The 19,771-nt window shown below is 34.4% G+C and overlaps 1 protein-coding gene across 1 annotated transcript in view; it reads left to right on the forward strand.

Annotated features, from left to right (window-relative positions):
- GTF2E2 (general transcription factor IIE subunit 2) overlaps positions 1 to 19,771 on the forward strand; it is a 93,686-nt gene that overhangs the window by 65,770 nt on the left and 8,145 nt on the right. Inside the window, exons 4-6 of the mRNA XM_031941462.1 lie at positions 3,198 to 3,305; positions 10,078 to 10,260; positions 11,742 to 11,835. Of these exons, the coding sequence (XP_031797322.1) occupies positions 3,198 to 3,305; positions 10,078 to 10,260; positions 11,742 to 11,835 (385 nt within the window). The remainder of the gene's footprint in view (positions 1 to 3,197; positions 3,306 to 10,077; positions 10,261 to 11,741; positions 11,836 to 19,771) is intronic.

Consider the following 19,771-nt stretch of genomic DNA (forward strand, 5'->3'; position numbering starts at 1 on the left):
GAATTACGTAGCTGCCCATGACACCCCAAGTTCTCTAGAGGGCACTTTGCAACCTGCATCCAGTTTTCCTTTCCAGCCTTATTTGCTTTTCTCCCACTGTGGGGTCCATCCAAACCAGCCTTCTTGCTGTTCATCACCGATGAAACCCATCCTCAAGCTTTCCTTACTTCCAGGTAAGCACTGCCTTCTGTGGGAGTCTTCTTAGCCTCCCTCTCTTTAAAGGCCTTCAAAAGTTGCCTTGTGATTTTTGGATATCTTCCCTGTTGTTGAGGAAAAAAATATTAATCTAGTCATCTGTCTTTTAGGTTATCAGTCTGGAGAAACACATTTTATTTAACATTCTGAAACTAGGCATTTCTAGCTTAAAATGAGAACTCTTCATATTGGTGTCTTCTTCTCACTCCTCCAAGCATAATCTCTCTTCCTTCAGACCATTTGAATGAAATTTATAGGAATCTTATCCAAAGGCAAAGTTACAGTGTATATTACAAAGCATAATTTAGATTACCTTCATTCTAGAATAATTGCCACTTAATCTGCACTACAGTCCTGGGACTGCAGCTTTCTTCCTTGACCCTTCAGCTCCTGGTTTGAAAGGACTTCCTTCCTGTGTCCTACTCTAATGTATATGAATAGGAAAAGGCAGACAACTCTTAGATGCAAGTCCTATCATGACTAAACTTTCCTGGGTCTTAATTTTTTGTTCTTAACAAGATCATTTATTTCCTAAAAGTGAAAATCTAAAAAAGATTTGAGGATGCAGAAGTATTTATTTCTTAATCTTTTTACTCAAATAAAAAAAAGTTATTGTTGTTGTTTTAATATACTTCTACAATTTGTCCTAGTATGTTGTTTCTTCCCACCAGATGTCAGGTTTGTGAAGGCAAGAACAGTTTGATTCTTTATATTTGGACTCCTGATACTTGTACAAAGAACATAAAAATTGAGGCAGGAGAGTAGGTCAGCCAGGTAGAAGTTAGCAGTGTACACAATGCCACACTAATGCAAGGAAGGGAGTAAAAATGGTTCTTAACTCTTTTCTGAGGCAACATTTTGAAAAGGATTTATTTTTTGGTTTTAGTTTTAATTTTTTAAATTCTTTTTTTCCTTGCCAATAATGCAACATCCAATTTCTCTCCTATCTGCATTCCCTGGCACCCACTGGAAAAGAGAGAAAAACAAACTGCTATAACAAAACAGCCAGTGTCTCAGTCTGCATCCCAAATCTGTCACCTTGCTTCTCTGTCAGGAGAGTGAGTATCCAGAAGGAGCACTGAATTCTGTTCCTAGCACTGGACTAGACATTGGAGACAAAATGAGAAACACTTTACTACTCCCTACTCTCAAAGAGTATGTATTATTGAGTTTAAATGTAAGTAGAAAGGAACATTTAATTCTCTATTGACATTTAATATCAGTTATTAAACCATTAAAATTTGCAGCTCTCAAGGTAAGGAAAAGAGTATCAACAGAATAGTTTTTATAAAGTAATAAAAAGATCATTGGAATTCATGAAATCGTTTTATTTTTAATTTCAATGAAGAAAAAACACTTTCCTGCTTTTAGAAGGGAATCGAGCTTTAGAGTTACTAGAGTTGTCTTTTTGGATAAGGAAACAGCTCCACCTTGTGGAATTTTACAATCTTAGTGTAAAGGCCACTTTTTAAAGCCCAGAACTTGGAAGCATTCGTTCTTTGTTCCTCTGGCTGCTTCAGAGATCTAGCCGCTGTTGGCACATTTCCTTCTTGGTTTCTCTGAATAAATGGGATTTTCATTTGATTTTTACTTAAATATCAGGGGTAATAGTGTTTCCCTACTAATCAGATGCACTTGTCTATGTGGTGCAGGAAATTGGCCTTTCCATGGTATTCAGGAATCCTAGTTATACTTCTCACTTAAACTCAGTGCACCATGTTCTTCCTGTGTATGCAGAGAGTTGGGCTTGGTTCTAGTTGAAGAAAGAAGGGTTAGTAAAGACATGGTTAAGAATGATATGGTCTCAAAAAAAAAAATAATAATAATCTGATCTCAAAAGAGAGACTGTGGTATCATCTTTCTTGGTACTTTCAGAGCCTTGAATAGAGACAGACCTTCAGAAATTTATGGCTTGTTGATTGATTGGTAGTGCTTCTAAGATAATCTATATATATTTGTGTATTTGTGTGTATATAGGTGCCTATTTATACATATAGAAATATCTCATGTCCATACCCGTATGTATGTGTGTATATATAAATGTGTATGCACTTTATATGTAAAGACATATTATATAAATATAATACACATTTATAAGGTAAATTACATATTAGATACATATATATTCATATCTAGTATATATAAATTTATGTGTCTGTCAGCTGATGTTCCTGAAAACTATGAATTCTGCTCCCCTGCTCAAGGTTTTTAAATTGTTTCCAGTATTTAGAATCAATTCCCAATATTGATTTTTCAAGCTGATTTTCTACCTGCTTGGGGACAATAATTAAGTCATTATTGTAAATATAACCTTTTAGATTACTCCTCAGGTCTTTTATCATTTATGTGATTTACCACTTGACCCTCACTCCCTTGTGTGTATAAGGTTTCTTTTAGAATGTAAGCTTTTAGAGGGTAAGAAATAGATTTTTGTATCCCCAGAATTTCATGTCTAGTTTGCACGTGTGCGCACATACACACACACACACACACACACACACATTTTGCTTATTGGTATTGTGATTGATAGAACATGGTTTTCTTCATTCTTTTTCCATCTTTATTCCTTTTCCTTGATTCTCTAAATTTCATTATGTTGTAAAGCTACCCTCTTACTGCTCTTTGGAATATTTAATAATGCCTTGGCTAAACAGCCAGCTTTAATTTTATCTCAATATCTCTGACCTCAAATCCATACTCATTCTACTTTTCTCATTTAATTGACTTTTAGAGCCTAGTTTTGGAGGGTCTTTCCCTCTGTGATCAAAGAATGAATAGTTTGTATTTGTCTTTTTTGTTTGTTTCTTTTTTTAGTAAGCAACTCATTGCTCACTTATAGGCAGACAAATGACATGGACACTTAGTAAATCCAAAGTTGTTAGATGAATAAAGAGAATAAACTGTTTTTCAGTTGGTGAAAAGGAAACAAATCCAATAGAGGGCTCTTGTTGGAATACCTCAAGTATTTAAAAGCTATTTTTTTTTTCTCTCTATCCCTTTAGACCCGACACCAGAGAGGTGACACACATCCACTGACTCTAGAAGAAATTTTGGATGAAACCCAGCATTTGGACATAGGACTCAAGCAGAAACAATGGCTAATGTCTGAGGTAAGTGGAACAAGCTTATGTGAAAGCAAGTCAGAAACAAATAGGAAATCTTTGATATAACCAAGTGTGTGATTTTTATGCAAATATTTGCTATTTTTCTGGAAATAAATGTTGCGGATTTTTCTGTGGGGTACATTTCAAAGGTTATTGATTTATAGGTAAGTAAATATTGTAGTTGTTTGTGGTTCTTACATGATCATAAAGACTTAAGAGAAAGAAAGGTAACAAAGGTACTAGATCTCCATCTAATAAATGAATTACTAAAGTGAGCAAACAAAAACAGAATCCTACCAAAAAGAGCTATTATGCTGATAGGGAATCTCAAGACACAAAGACAGAAGAGAATAATTCAAAAAAACTATGCAGAGTCTCAGAAAAAATGTAGCTTGGACACAAGTCCAATAAAAATTTCTAGGAGAGCTAAAGAGAAACAAAAAAATAATTTTAAAAGCCTAATGAGATGGGCAAAAATGTATGTGGCAGCCCTTTTTGTTATGGCAAAGAAACTGAGTGAATGCCTGTCAGTTGGGGAATGGCTGAATAAGTTATAGTATGTGAATGCAATGGAATGTTATTGTTCTTTTAAGAAATGATCAGCAGGATGATTTCAGAAAGGGCTGGAGAGACTTACACGAACTGATGCTAAATGAAATGAGTAGAACCAGAAGATTGTTGTACACAGCAATAACATGCAACAATTAGTTCTGATAGACATGACTCTTTTCAATAATGAGATGATTTCAGGCCAATTCCAATAGACTTGGGATGGAGAGAGCCATCTACATCCAAAGAGAGGACTATGGGGACTGAGTGTGGATTACAACATAGTATTTTCACCTTTTTTGTTGTTATTGTTTGCTTGCTTGTTTTTTTTTTTCTTTAATTTTTTCCCCCTTTTGATCTGATTTTTCTTGTGTAGCATGATAAATGTGGAAATATTTTAGAAGAATTGCACATGTTTAACCTATATTGGATTACTTGTTTAGGTGAGGAGAGAGGTGGGGAAGGAGGGAGAAAAATATGAAACACAAGGTTTTTGTACGGATGAATGTTGAAACCAGTTTTTGCATGTAGTTTGAAAACCAAAAGCCTATTATTTAAAAAAAAGAAAGAAAGAAAGAAAATGGGAAGCAAAGTGGGTATAAACTCGATGAGAAGAAGAAAAAACTAATGAGAGCAGTTGAGAAAAGAATGGGAAAAAATGGTAAGAGGTAAGGGAAGGAAATAGGAAAATAAAGCTAATAGCTTGGGAAAAGAAAGAACTTCGCTGAAGAAAATAATTCCTTCAGTTAGAATTGACCATATGGAAGTTAAATGACTTCATGAGACAAAATCTACATGACTGAAAAAAAAAATGAAATAAAATGTGAAATATAGAAAAACACCTTACCTGGAAAACTTTGAGGAGTGATAGTTTTAAAAATCACTGAACTACATAAAAGCCATGAGAATCTAGATATCATATTTCAAGAAATTATTTTTTAAAAACTTACCTGGATCTTTTACCAGTAAAGGACAAAGTAGAAATTGATTCTACCAGCCACTCCTTAAACAAATCCAAAATGAAAATTCCTAGAAATACAGCCAAAATCTAGAGCTCTTAGGTCAAGGAAAAAATGCTCTAAGCTGCCAGGAAGAAAGTATTCAAGTATTAAAGAGTCACAATCAAGATCACACAGAGTTTAGCAGCCACCACCATAAGGAACAGAGAGCTTAGAATATGGAATTGCTGAAAGCAGCAAAACAGTATAATCCTATGGGGGGAAATGTATATTTAATGAAATAGAGGACTCTAGCATTTCTGATGGTTAACTCATCTATAAAATAGAAAAGGGTAGAATGAATTAGAAAACGGAATTTACCAATATTTTGTTTATAAGAGACAGAGTTAAAACAAGGAGCTAGATAGAATCTGTTATGCTTCAGTTGAAGTAAAAAAAAAAAAAGGCAGGGATAGTAATCATGATCTCAAACAACACAAAAAATAGGCCTGATTAAAAGAGATAAACCGGGAAACTACATTTTGCTAAAATGTACCATTGATAATGAATTAATATCAATACTGAACACATGCACCAAATGGAATGTAGCATTTTTTTTAATTAAAGCTTTTTATTTTCAAAATATATACATAGACAATTTTTGACATTCACCCCTACAAAACTTTGTGTCTTAATTTTTTCCCTCCCTTCTCCATACCCCCTTCCCCAGTCAGCAAGTGATCCAATATATGTTAAATATATACAATTCCTCTGTATGTATTTCCACAAATATCATAGCATGTAAATTCTTAAAAGAGAACTTAAATACATTACAGGGAGATAGAGATAATAAAAACTATAATAATGGAAAACCTCAGTATTTCTATCAGATATACATAAATCTGACTATAAAAATAAATAAGAAAGTAAAAGAGATAAATTTTAGAAAAGTTAAATAAGCTAACCACCTAAAGAATATTGAATAGGAATAGAAAGGAGCATACCTATTTCTTAGTTGAATATAATACTTTCACTAACATAGATCACATGAGGACTTAGAATTTTTTTTTTAAGTGGAAAATGAGGACAAACAAGCATAGTACAGCCTTAAATAGACGAATATGAATGTGTGTATGTGTGTGTGTGTGTATAATTATAAATGTCTTTGTCTAATGTGTGTGTGTGTGTGTATCTGTGTTTAATTGTAGCCTCCGTGGGGGATGTGAGGATGAGAAAAGGGGGAAAAAGAATAAAATAAAAAATATACAGCAGAGAATAAAAAGAAACCTACAAGGAAGTAAGAAAAGGTAGACAGCTGTGAACACAATGTGTAGTATTTGTTACATTGGCTTCCTTGAAATGGAAATTTATTGCTTCATTTTTTGAATCCTCTCTTATGTTCAGATGTAAAAGTGGCAATGATTAAAAATAATGAATGTATCTTTCTTCAGACCACAGTATGATAAAGATTATATTCCAAAAAGGGTCTTCAAAACAAATTAAGTGAAAATGAAATAATTTAATCCTAAAGAGTAGATGCCCAAAAGAAAATCAAAGAAATAATAATTTCATTAAAGATAATAATGAAAAAACATAACAAAATGTTTAGGGTGCAGCCAAAGCAGCACTTAGGGGGAAATTTACATCTTTAAATGCTTACATTAACAAAAGAGAAAAAGCAGGTCAATGAATTGGATATACAACTAAGATACCAGAAAAAGTCAAATTAAAAACCCTCAATTAAACACCAAAATAAAAATCCTGAAAATCAAAGAAAGAAGAAAACCAAATTACTAATATCAAATATGAAAAAGGTGTATTCACAGCTAACAAAGAAGAAGTGAAAGCAATCATTAAGAACTATTTTGTGTGACTTTATACCAATATAATTGATAACCTAAAAAGAAATGGATAAATATTCACAAAAATACAAAATTGCCTAGAGTAACAAAACAGAAGATAGAAAACTTAAATAACCCTATCTTAGAAAAAGAAATTAAGCCATAGAGGAGTTCCCTCCCAAAACAAAACAAAATTCAGGAACAGATGGGTTTATAAGTGAATTCTACCAAACATTAAAAAAAAAATTCTAATACTTACATATTTTATGTAAGAAGCATACCAAATTATATCTGTGATATAAAGTTTTAAAATAAATTACCAGCAAGGTTATAGCAGTATCTCTCCCCCCCCCCCCCCCCAAAAAAAAAAAAAAAAAGATCAAGCAATATAAACTAGCTGGATTTATATCAGCAATTCAGGGCTTTTTCAATATTAAGAAAATTTTTAGCATAATTTATAGTATCAGTTACAAAAAACACCCCCAAAATCATCATTTCAATAGATAACAGACAAAACTTTTGACAAAAATATAATGTACATTACTGTTAAAAACATTAGAAAGCACAGAAAATAAATAGATAAAGCTTTCCTTTCATGGTAAATAAGCAATATCTGTTATAGGGATAAACTAGAAGCTTTAACATTCAGATCAAGAATGAAGTAAAGATGTCCATTATCACCATTATTATTCAGCATTTTAATAGAAATTATATATAGATAAGACATTTGTAGGTTATATAAAGAGAGCAATAAGACAAAAAAATTTAAGGAAAATAAAACTATTACTTTTTGCAGATGGTATGATGGTATATTTAGCGATTCCTCAAAAATCAACTACACATCCAAGTTGTAAGATATCAAGTAATACCACATAAATGATCACCATTTCTATTTATTACTAACAAAACCCACCTGGAAGAGATAGAAAGAGAAATTCCATTTGAAATAACTGCAAAAGGTATAAAATACTTGACAGGTAGACCACCTACCAAGACCCACCCAGGAGCTATATAAACATAAACTATCCACATAAATAAGGACATTTAAAGAATTGAAGAAATACTCATTGTTCGTGGGTAAGCCAAACCAATATGATAAAGATGTCAAAATTCCTTAAATTAATTTACTTGCTCAGAACTATATTAAACTACCAAAAAATTGCATTTTAGAACTAGAAAAATTAATAAAATTCATTGATTGTCATTGTCATCATCAAGACAATCAAGAGAATTAATGAAAAGAAATGTAAAGGAAGCCAGGCTAGCAGTGCTAGATCTCAAAACTATATTACAGAACAGTGATCATTAAAACAATTTGGCACTGGATAAGACAAAGAAGAAGACCAGTGGAATGGATTAGGTACAAAATATTTAAAAATTAATAACCATAGGATAAACCCATAGAATTCACAATTAACAAAATTCACAGTTTAACAAAAACTGCTGAGAAAACTAGAAAATCATCTCCAGAAATTAGATATAGACCAATATTCACACTGTATGTACAAGATAAACTCAAAGTGGGTACATGACTTAGATATAAAGGGTGGTAATCATAAGCAGAGTAGTAAAGTAGAGAAGAACTTGCCATCAGAGCTATGGAAAAAAAGTAGAATTCATCAGCAAAGAAGTAGGTTCACAGGAGTTAAAATGATTCATTTTTTATTACAAAGTCAGAAAGGTTTTATGTAAGCAAGACCAACACATCTCAAATTAGAAGAAAAGCAGGAAACTGGAGGATATAATAATGTTTGCAGTAAGTTTCTCTGAAAATGGTCTTATTTCAAAGATATATATAGAGAGAGAACAGATTAAAATTTTTAAGAGAATGGGCCATTCCACATTTGGTAAACGATCAAAGGATATATGTGAATAAACAGTTTTCAGAGGGAAAAAAAGCAATCAGTTATAATTTTTAAAATGTTCTAAATCATATAAATTAGACAAATTAAAACAACTCTGAAGTACCATCTCACATCCATCAGATTGGCTAAGATGACAAAAAAGGAAAATGACAATGCTAGAGGAATGAGGGAAAATACAGACATTGTTGATTCTCTATTGATGGAGTTGTGAACTGTTTTTCCCTATGGAGAATAGTTCGGAGCTAAATCCAAAGGACTATAAAACATGCCCTTTGATCTAGCAATATCACTCCTTGGTCTATACCCTAAAGAGATCAAAGAAAGAGGAAAAAGACCTATGGATACAAAAATATTTATAGGAGTTCTTTTTGTGGTGGCTAAAAATTGGAAATTAAGGAGATGCTCATCAATTGAAGAATGACTAAACAAATTGTAGTTTATAAATGGGATGGAATACTATTGTACCATGAAAAATGATGAAGGAGCATTGTTTTAGAGAAACCTGGGAAAACCTGTATAAAATGACGCAAAGTAAAATGAGCAGAATTGGGAGAATAGTGACTGCAATATTTTAAAGATGATCAACTTGGAAAAGGCTTAGTAACTCTGATCAACACAGTGACGCGCTCTAACTCTAAAGGACTCAGTATTAGGAGCTGTGCACCTCCAGAGAGAGAACTAATGGACTTTATAGACTGAAGCACATTATCTTCTCTTTTTCTTTCTTTTGGGGATAGGGGTAAAGGGGAGGGAGTAACTAATGCTGGAATTTGTTTTGCTTGACTGTACATATTTGTAATGAACTTTATATTTGTTACCTTCTCAGTGGATGAGGAAGGAGGGTAGGGGAAGAGAATCTGGAACTGAAAACTAAATAAAGTTGAAGTTTTAAAAATCTGATCCTTGGAATAGCAACTCTAAGAACAGGTTATAGAGTACTTCAAGGACCACTTCTTACCTGCTGACTCTGAAACAGAGTTATTCTTAGAAGGTCAAATTCCTAAAAAAAACTTGGGTTTGTCTTAAACAAAGGTACAGCCTTAAGCTGATATAAACTTAGACTAGTATCATATAGTGACATATTAGTGACAGTACTGTGCTCCAGAGACTAAACTTTAATTCAGTGCTTAACTAGAAGATGAGCTTGGATTGAGATCTGTACTATTAGAGGAGTGTCCCCATCAGTGAGATATCCCAGGAACTTTGCTCTTCCATTTTTCTACAGTTGTTAGTACCAATTGACTAGTGAGGAGAGACTCTATTTGTGCATTCCCAGAGTCATGTTTTTTCACATTTTAAATGTCCATAAGAGATCAGCATCTTTTTTTGGGGGGGTAGGTGGTAGGGAGCATAAGAAATACTTCCTTTTGAGTCTTTCAGTCTTCCAAAATGAATATGGACAAAGGTAGCATTCTCAAAATCAGTTGCCAGGCAGTGATGGTGGTGGGCTGGTTCCCTGGAGGTGTGTGCCGGGCAGTCTGCCATTGAGTGGCCCATGGTACTACTTAGTTGTACATATTGTCCTGAGCAGACTGAAGAGTCCATGTTTGGATTGCACATACTTGTGCTCTTTTCATTGTTACAGGCGCTAGTCAACAATCCCAAAATTGAGGTAGTCGATGGGAAATATGCCTTCAAGCCCAAGTACAACCTGAAAGACAAAAAAGCCTTGCTTCGGCTCCTAGATAAGCATGACCAGAGAGGATTAGGAGGAATTCTTCTTGAAGACATCGAGGAGGGGCTGCCCAATGCCCAGAAAGCCATCAAGGTAATTGCCCTGCTGGGTCTGCATGATTGTCAGAGACAATAGATGCTTTGGTTTTCACCTTTTTTAATCACCTTTCCATTGAAGGGGCTGAGAGTTATCGAGGATGTGTAGGGGGAAGGGAGGGACAGGGAATATTCTAGTGACAGTGCTGGTAAGGGATCGGGGTGAGGAGGAAACAGACATTGAAAGCTCATGACTTCAGGGCCTTTGGACCAGTACTGGAATGCACTCAGTTCACACTAAAATTGCCTCTTAGCACAAACTATTCTTTATTGCAGGTTAGAATAAGAACTCTGGCCTCTTAGTGGTAGGAAGGAATCTTTATCAAGGAAGCCAAAATGGGAGCATGGCAGGGGGAAGAAGTGGGTATTCTTGATCAGAGGAAACCTTTATTTACATTGCATTCTGGGCTCTGACAGAGTTGTTTATATGATCGGGCCTAGAAGTGTGGATAAATCATTGGACAGGAAGGGAGAAAAAGCTCAGAAGTAGGAAAGGTCTTAATAAACCAGTTTGGCTAGAATTCAAAGAATATTTTCAGTTATCAAAGTCATATTTGCTCTATAGGAGTTGAGTCAAATTTATAAAAATACAAGCCATTCATTGATTTATAAATGGTCAAAGGAAATGAACAAGCAGTATTCAGGTAAATCTAAGCTATCACTGATCATTTGAGTAAATGCTCTAAATAATAAGTTAGAGAAATGCGCATTAAAACAATTCTGAGGTACCACCTCACACCTACCAGATGTGGCAGAAAAGAAAAATGACAGATGCTGAAACGAATGTGGAAAAATAGGAACACCAATACACTATTGGTAGAGCTGCAAATTGGTCCATCCATTCTTGGAGAACAATATGGAATTTTCCTCAAAGAGCTATGAAACTGCAGATTCTGGGACCCAGTAATAACACTCCTACGTCTGTACCTCTAAGGAGAAAAGGATCGATATGAACAAAAATATTTATTGCAGCTTTTTGGGAAGAATTGGAATATTTCTTCTCAAAGATTATTGAAGAAAGCCTGGGCCTGGAGTCAGGAAGGAGCCCTGGGTTCAAATGCCATCCCAGGCACTGATCAAATGAGATAACATCTGTAGAATATACTCTGTGGGCCTTAAAGTCTTAGGAAATGTTATTGCTGATGCTAACATATGAGTTGTGTCTTGATATTTGTGAGGGTAGTTGCCTATGCAGATCTTCTACTCAACTCACATGCCTTATCTGTACAAGGGGGTTCTAGACCCTTAGGACTTACTTCTTCATAGAGCTCTTAGGAGGACTATGCTCTACACCCTGACCCTTGGGTTCTCCCTGTCAGTTTTACACAAACAAGGTCTATGGAGGTGGGAGATGGGTGGTGATGTTCAAATATGCCTAGATTTGAACCAGTGGGTGCATTGGGATCGAAATGTGTTGTTGCTCACCTTGGCTTTTGTGTGTGCATGAGAGAATAATTTTTCTGTATTTTCAAATTGAAGGCCTTAGGGGACCAGATCATCTTTGTCACTCGTCCTGACAAGAAGAAGATCCTTTTTTTCAATGATAAGAGCTGTCAGTTCACAGTGGATGAAGGTAAGTTAGCTCTTGGGGAAAGGGCATGGGGATCAGAGTTGGGCTTTGTGCACCACAGGTGATAATACTGACCTTTTTGTACTGTCTTCTTCATTGTCATGGACACGTGTGGCTCCAGCTACTGGGCACAGCTCATTTCTCAAGATTTTAACTTCCAGGTGATTGTGACCACATAGGTAGTCAAGTTGGAGATCCTCGTAGTGGGGGCTGTGCACAGAGGAGCTTAAACACTTCCCCCTATCCACAGAGTATCATCTTTCTGTCTGTAGGTATCACTATCTTTAGAAAGGATAGATGAATTTTCCTATTAGGGTCAGTAAATGTCAAAATCAGGATTCAAACCCAGATCTCTTTTGGACTCTGCCTCCAACTCTCATTCTCTGCCTTTTGTTATAGCGTGACTTCTTTATCATTTTAATTTTAGCAGTCTGATTACAACAAAAATTGTAAAACCCTTGACATGAAAAATGAACAGAAAATTGGATTGTTGGCTGGTATGCAGGAATAATAATAACTTCTGGGATGAATTAGGAATCACTATGAGGAAAGGACTACTTTATAGTGAACATTAAGACTTTCTCAAAGAACATTGGTAATTAATTATTTCTCACCTTTGATGTGATATTTAGGGGGCATTGCCAAACCTTCAAGTCCTGAAAAGGACTTCAGGATCCTTGTGGCATTTACATTTACAATTTTTTGGTTATGTGTTCTACCTGTCTATATGTTAGAGTCTTTATTTTTATTTGAAATCCTTAATATGATAATGAGGATGGGCTTTAGAGGGCAAGGAAAGGATTATGTTAAGCAAGTAAAGTCTGCCATTTACAAATACCATGATTCTAAAGAACCCACTCATGATTGTGTTTTGTCCCATACAAAGTACTTGGCTGGTCACAAATCAAAAAGAAATTCTCTTCATTGAGAAATCTTCAATATTCATATCACCAAACATAGTCTTTTTGTTCCTGATAAAGCATTTTGAAAAGCAGATCAAATGTTATTAGCAATAGCTTAATCTTTTTTAAAAAATTTTTATTTTAATTTAAAAAAATTTCTTTTTAAGAACTTGCTATTTCATGCAAGTACAGTAATAACAGAAAGGCAAAACAGTATTTAGCCTCTCAAGCTAGGCTTCATCAAATGAAGAAAAACATCTCTTGGCAGAATATCTCCACCTATTCTTTCTCCTCTTTATTATTTGCAGTACTACATCCATCTGATTTTTCATATAAACAAATGTCTTTTTTTCTATATGACATAGTAATAGTTTCCATTTTTAATAGTAAGTTTTTATTATTATTTTTGTTTTTACATTGCTCAGATTTCTCCCAGTGTCCTGTTTCTTCTCAAAGAACCAGATGGCCAGATATAATAAAGAATATTTTTAAGAAAAAGAGGAAAGGAAAAAAAAAATTAGCAAAACTGACCCCAATACACATGTGTAGAATCTGAATATATGCAATATTCAATGTACCTCTGGTACCACTATATACTTTTGTATAGAAGAGGGAAGGTATGTTTACTTATTGTAACTCTTCTGGGACCATGTTCTTTATAATTTTGCATCTTCTTTTTTGACTATTGTGTGGTTCTTGTAGGAATTGTTTACAAAATGGGTGCTGCTGCTTTCTATTTGTTCATGTAGACATTCATACCTCTGCTTCTCTGTGTACTTCAGAAACATCATTTCTTGTGCTACAATAGCATTTCATTCATAAAGCTTCTATTATAATGAGAATGTGTGTGTGTCCTTTTAAATGGACTTTTACATTTATGCAAATTTAATTAAATGAGTTTCTCTTTCTGTAAAATGAATGTGTTTAACTTGATCACTGAGCTCACTCCTAGCTATTGGAAAATCTGTTCTTAAGGAAAGAAAAGTGTTTTCATCATTGTAAAGCATTTGTCAAGCCAGCAGAGACACGTTTTCCCATGCTGTGTTCACCAACACACAGCTCAGCTTTTACAGTCAATTCTAGGTGCCACTGATCTGCCTGGGCATGGGAAGCTTGGCATTATCATTATCATAGCTGACCTGGCTCCATTCTCCTCTTTCTAAAGTCTCCGGGGATCCATCCCCAGATCTGTTAGACACATGTGGGCCCCTTTCTGACCTGAAGATGGCAGTATCATCATTCCTAGAAGGAGCCTGAGTATATCTGAAGCGATTAGGGGGAGGAGGAATGGACCTAGAGTTGTAGGGGATGTTTTTGCGATGCACAGTAAATGTCAGTTACCCAACTTCTGCCAGCCACAGACTGGCTTCATATATCTCACTTAGGTACTGAAGAGCCCTACAATGAGCTGTTCTCTCTGGGGTGTCAGCCCCACCTTTCTATCATTCCTCGCCCTCTTGCAGAATGGAATTTGCACATCCTTTTAAAATAGGCACCATAAGTATTCTCATTTTTAATAGTTTCTGATTCCCTCAGTGCTTTATATCTATTTTGCCATAGTGTCTCTTTGAAAAGACATACATTTAAATTTATTTAAAAATTTTATTGATAGGGGCAGCTAGGTGGCGCAGTGGATAGAGCACCAGCCCTGAAGTCAGGCAGGACCTGAATTTTCAACTCTGGTCTCAGAAACTTAACACTTCCTAGCTGTGTGACCCGGGGCAAGTCTCTTAACCCCAATTGCCTCAAGGGAAAAATTGATATTCTTTGTTTTAACATCATTTTCATTTTCAAATACTGCTTTCCATTTCTCTTACCTTCCCCCCACTTTCCAGAGAGTTATTTCTGATAACAAAGAGAAAAAACAAGTCAGAAAAGCTAATCAAAAACTCCCACCTGCTTCTGACATGTAGACTTAGTATCCCACAACTTTTGTCTCCTGCTTTTACTTTTTTAAATTTTATTTTCAAAACATAGGCATGATTTTTGTTTTTCTTCTCAGGTTATTTTTACCTTCTTTCTAAATCCAATTTTTCTTGTGCAACAAGAGAACTGTATAAATATATATACATATGTTGTATTTAAGATACACTTTAACGTGTTTAACATGTATGAGACTGCCTGCCATTTGGGGAGGGAGTGGAGGGAAGAAAGGGAAAAGTTGGAACAAAAGTGCTTGCAAGGGTCAGTGTTGAAAAATTACCCTGCATATGTTCTGTCAATAAAAGGCTATAATAAAAAACAAAAACAAACCATATGCATGGATAGTTTTTCAACATTGACCCTTATGTTTCAATTTTCCTCCTCCTTCCTTCCACCTCCTCACATAGATGGTAAGTAATCCAATATATGTTAAACATGGTAAAAATATATGTAAATCTAAAATAGGCATAAATATTTGTACAATTATCTTGCTGCACAAGAAAAATCAGGTCAAAAAGGGAGAAAATGAGTAAGAAAATAAAATGCAAGCAAACAATAACAAAAAGAGTGAAAATGTTATGTTGTGATCCACATTCAGTTCCCAGTCTTCTCTCTGGAGTAGATGGCTCTCTTCATCCAAGATCATTAGAAGAGGCAAAGGAAACCTGTCATATCTGAGGGAATTAAGAGAGGGGGAGGAACATTGTGTGAATCGTACTCTCATCAGATTTGGCTCAAAGAGAAAATATTAGACATATTTGATTTATAGAGAAACTTCTTTCACCTCATTAAAAAGTGGGAGAGGAAAAGGGAAAAGGAAAAGAGTAATAAGAGAAAGGTAAGAAAGAGGAAGGGACTCAAAAGAGGTGGGAGAGATTCTAAACAGGGAGAGCTGCGTGAGGCAAGTGGTGCCCATAAATTTAATACTGGGGAGGAGGATAAGGGGGAAAAGAAAAAGAAAAGTATAATCTGGGGATAATAAGATGGCAGGAAATACAGAATTAGTAATTTTAACCATAAATGTGAATGGGATGAACTCTCCCATAAAGCAGAGGTGGATAGCAGAGTGGATCAAAAGCCAGAATCCTATAATATGTTGTTTACAGGAAACACATTTAAAGCAGGGTGATACATACAGAGTAAAGGTAAAAGACTGGAACAGAATCTATTATACTTCAGGTGAAGTAAAAAAAAGCAGGGGTAGCCACCCTGATCTCAGATCAAGCAAAAGCAAAAATTGATATAATTAAAAGAGATAAGGAAGGAAACTATATATTGCTAAAGGGTACCATAGATAATGAAGCAGTAGCAACACTAAACATATATGTACCAAGTGGTATAGCATCTAAATTTCTAAAGGAGAAGCTAAGAGAGCTGCAAGATGAAGTAGACAGCAAAACTATAACAGTGGGAGATCTCAACCTTGCACTTTCAGAACTAGATAAATCAAACCACAAAATAAATAAGAAAGAAATTAAAGAGGTACTAGAATACTTAGAGAAGTTAGGTATGATAGATCTTTGGAGAAAACTGAATGGAGACAAGAAAGAAGTACACTTAATTTTCAGCAGTTCATGGAACCTATACAAAAATTGGCCATATATAAGACATAAAGACCTCAAAATTAAATGCAGAAAGGCAGAAATAGTAAATGCATTCTTTTCAGATCATGATGCAATAAAAACGACATTCAACAAAAAGCCAGGGGGAAATAGACCAAAAAGTAATTGGAAACTAAATAATCTCATCCTAAAGAATGAATGGGTGAAACAGCAGATCATAGACATAATTAATAATTTCATCCAAGAGAATGACAACAATGGGACAACATACCAAAATTTATGAGATGCAGCCAAAGCGATAATAAGGGGAAATTTTATATCTCTAGAGGCTTACTTGAATAAAATAGAGAAAAAAGATCAATGAATTGAGCTTGCAACTTAAAAAGCTAGAAAAAGAGAAAATTAAAAAACCCCAAATACTAAACTTGAAATCCTAAAATTAAAAGGAGAAATTAATAAAATTGAAAGTAAAAAAAAAAAAACTATTAAATTAATAAAACTAAGAATTAGTTTTATGAAAAAAACAACAAAATAGGTAAAACCTTTGGTAAATTTGATTAGAAAAAGGAAAGGAAAATCAAATTGTTAGTCTTAAAAATGAAAAGGGAGAACTGGAAACCAATGAAGAAGAAATTAGAGCAATAATCAGGAGTTACTTTGCCCAACTTTATGCCAATAAATTTGATAACCTACGTGAATTGGAGGAATTAACAGAGGAGGAAGTAAATTGCTTAAATAGTCCCATTTTAGAAAAAAAAAATAGACCAAGCTATTAATCAGATGCCTAAGAAAAAAATTCCCAGGACCACATGGATTTACATGTGAATTCTACCAAACATTTAAAGAACAATTAACTTCAGTGTTATATAAACTATTTGAAAAAATAGGGAATGAAGGACTCCTACCAAATTCCTTTTATGACACAGAGATCGTTCTGATACCTAAACCAGGTATTTTGAAAACAGAGAAAGAAAATTATAGACCAATCTCCTTAATGAATATTGATGCAAAAATCTTTTTTTATGCAAAAATCTTAAATAAAATATTAACAAAAAGATTACAGAAAATCATCCCTAGGATAATACACTATGACCAACTAAGATTTATACCAGGAATGCAGGGCTGGTTCAATATTAGGAAAACTATTAGCATAATGGACTCTATCAATAACCAAATGAACAAAAACTATATGATCATCTCAATAGATGCAGAAAAAGCATTTTATAAAATCCAACATCCATTCCTATTAAAAACACTTGAGAGTATAGGAATAAATGGACTTTTCCTTAAAATAGTCAGTAGCATCTGTTTAAAACCATCAGTAAGTAAGCATCATATGTAATGGGGATAAACTGGAACTGTTTCCAGTAAGATCAGGAGTGAAACAAGGTTGCCCACTATCATCATTATTATTCAATATTGAATTAGAAATGCTATCTTGCTAGCTTGGGAATGAGAGTTGAGAAAGAGATTAAAGGAATTAGAGTAGGTAATGAAGAAACCTAATTTGCAGATGATATGATGGTATACTTAGAGAACCCCAGAGATTCTGCTAAAAAGCTATTAGAAATAATCCCCAACTTTAGCAAAGTTGCAGGATACAAAATAAACCCACATAAATCATCAACAGTCTTATATATACCTAACAAAATCCAATAGTTAGAGATACAAAGAGAAATTCCATATAAAGTAACTGCCGATAATATAAAATATTTGGGAATCTTATCTGTCAAGGGAAAGTCAGGAACTATTTGAACAAAACTACAAAACACTTTCCACACAAAGTCAGATTTAAATAATTGGAAAAATATTAAGTGCTCTTGGATAGGACGAGCAAATACAATAAAGATGACAATACTACCTAAACTAATTATTTAGTGCTATACCAATCAGACTTTCAAGGGAAATAATGAAAAAAAAAATCAAAGGAAGGTGGCCTAGCTATACCAAATCTAAAACTGTATTATAAAGCAGGAGTCACTAAAACCATTTGGTATTGGCTAAGAAATAAACTAGTTGATCAGTGGAATAATCAATAACTATAATAGTCAATAACTATAATAATCTAGTGTTCGATAAACCCAAAGATCCCAGCTTTTGGAATAAGAATTCACTGTCTGACAAAAACTACTGGGAAAATTGGAAATTAGTATGGCAGAAACTAGACATTGACCTACACTTAACACTGTATATCAAGATAAGGTCAAAGTGGGTTCATGATCTAGGCATGAAGATTATAAATAAATGAGATTATAAATAAATTAAAAGAACATAAGCTAATTTATCTTTTAGACCTGTGGAGGAGGAAGGAATTTGTGACCAAAGAACTTAGAGATGATCATTATTGATCACAAAATAGAAAATTTTGATTATATCAAATTAAAAAGCTTTTGTACAAACAAAACTAATGCAGACAAGATTATAAGGGAAACAACAAACTGGGAAAACATTTTTATAGTCAAAGCATGTTCATTTTAGAGTCCTTTTCTTGTTAAATTTCTGTAAAGGCTGTGTTTCAGTGGGGCATGTGTCAGTGTAACATTCAGTGTTATTATTCATTTATCCAATGAGAAACATAGAAGTTTCCAGGCTAAAACATAATCTGAGTAATCTGACAATTCTAGGCTTCATTTGAGACATTGGAATATAAAAGAAGGAAGAGTCTGTCCCAGCATAATGTTTTGTTGTATTTATATTTAATTTGTGCACTAAAACGTGCTGACTATAAAGTTGGAACTTTGGAATGAAAGGAGGAATGAGTTGTACCAGTCACTGCCTGGATAAGACATTCCTGAAGATTCAAGGAATGATCTGATTTCAGAGCTCATTATGGATGATAGTTCTGACTGAAAAACTTGCTTAGTTCTCTTTTTAGGTAGATTTTTTTTTCTTTGACAATTCTATAGGATATGAAAATATAGTAGTTGGGGAGGAGGGAAATGGCTGTATCTCAAGAAGGGTTTCAGAAAAAGAAAAATGTTTTGTGAAAGCAAAAGCCAAAATGAAATGTGGCCTTACAGTGTCCAGGGGTCTTCTTTAAAATAACCCTATGTTGCCTTGGACACATGGCCAGAGTAAGTTCTTTTTTAATTGCAATAGTTTGTTCACAAGCATTTAAGCTTACCCTGTGCTAGGCCCTGGTTATAACAAAGAAAAGCAAAAATCAATTCTCCGTTCTCAGAGCTCACAGTTTAAAGGGAGAAACAACTTTCAGACACCTACTTAGGTAAAAGATAGAAGCATTGTCAAGATGGAAGGTGATCTTAGAGGGTAGACCTTGTAGTGAGGGCTGGGCCAGGAAAGGCCTGCAGATCATGGATTTTGAATTGGAAGGTAGAGAGAAGAAGGGAGACTGGTCCAGGCAAGATGGACAACCAATGAAAATTCATTGTTGAGTGATGGATCATAGAGTTCATGGAGGGGAGGAAGGTGAGGTATATGAAGGTGGCAAGTCCTGAAGGGCATTAAAGGCCAAACAAGATTTTATATTAATTTTGGAAGTGTTAGGAAGCCACTGGAGGTTGTGTATTAGTGAGCAAAACAATTACTAAC

Source organism: Sarcophilus harrisii, chromosome 6, assembly GCF_902635505.1.
Source record: "Sarcophilus harrisii chromosome 6, mSarHar1.11, whole genome shotgun sequence".
Taxonomy (NCBI): domain Eukaryota; kingdom Metazoa; phylum Chordata; class Mammalia; order Dasyuromorphia; family Dasyuridae; genus Sarcophilus; species Sarcophilus harrisii.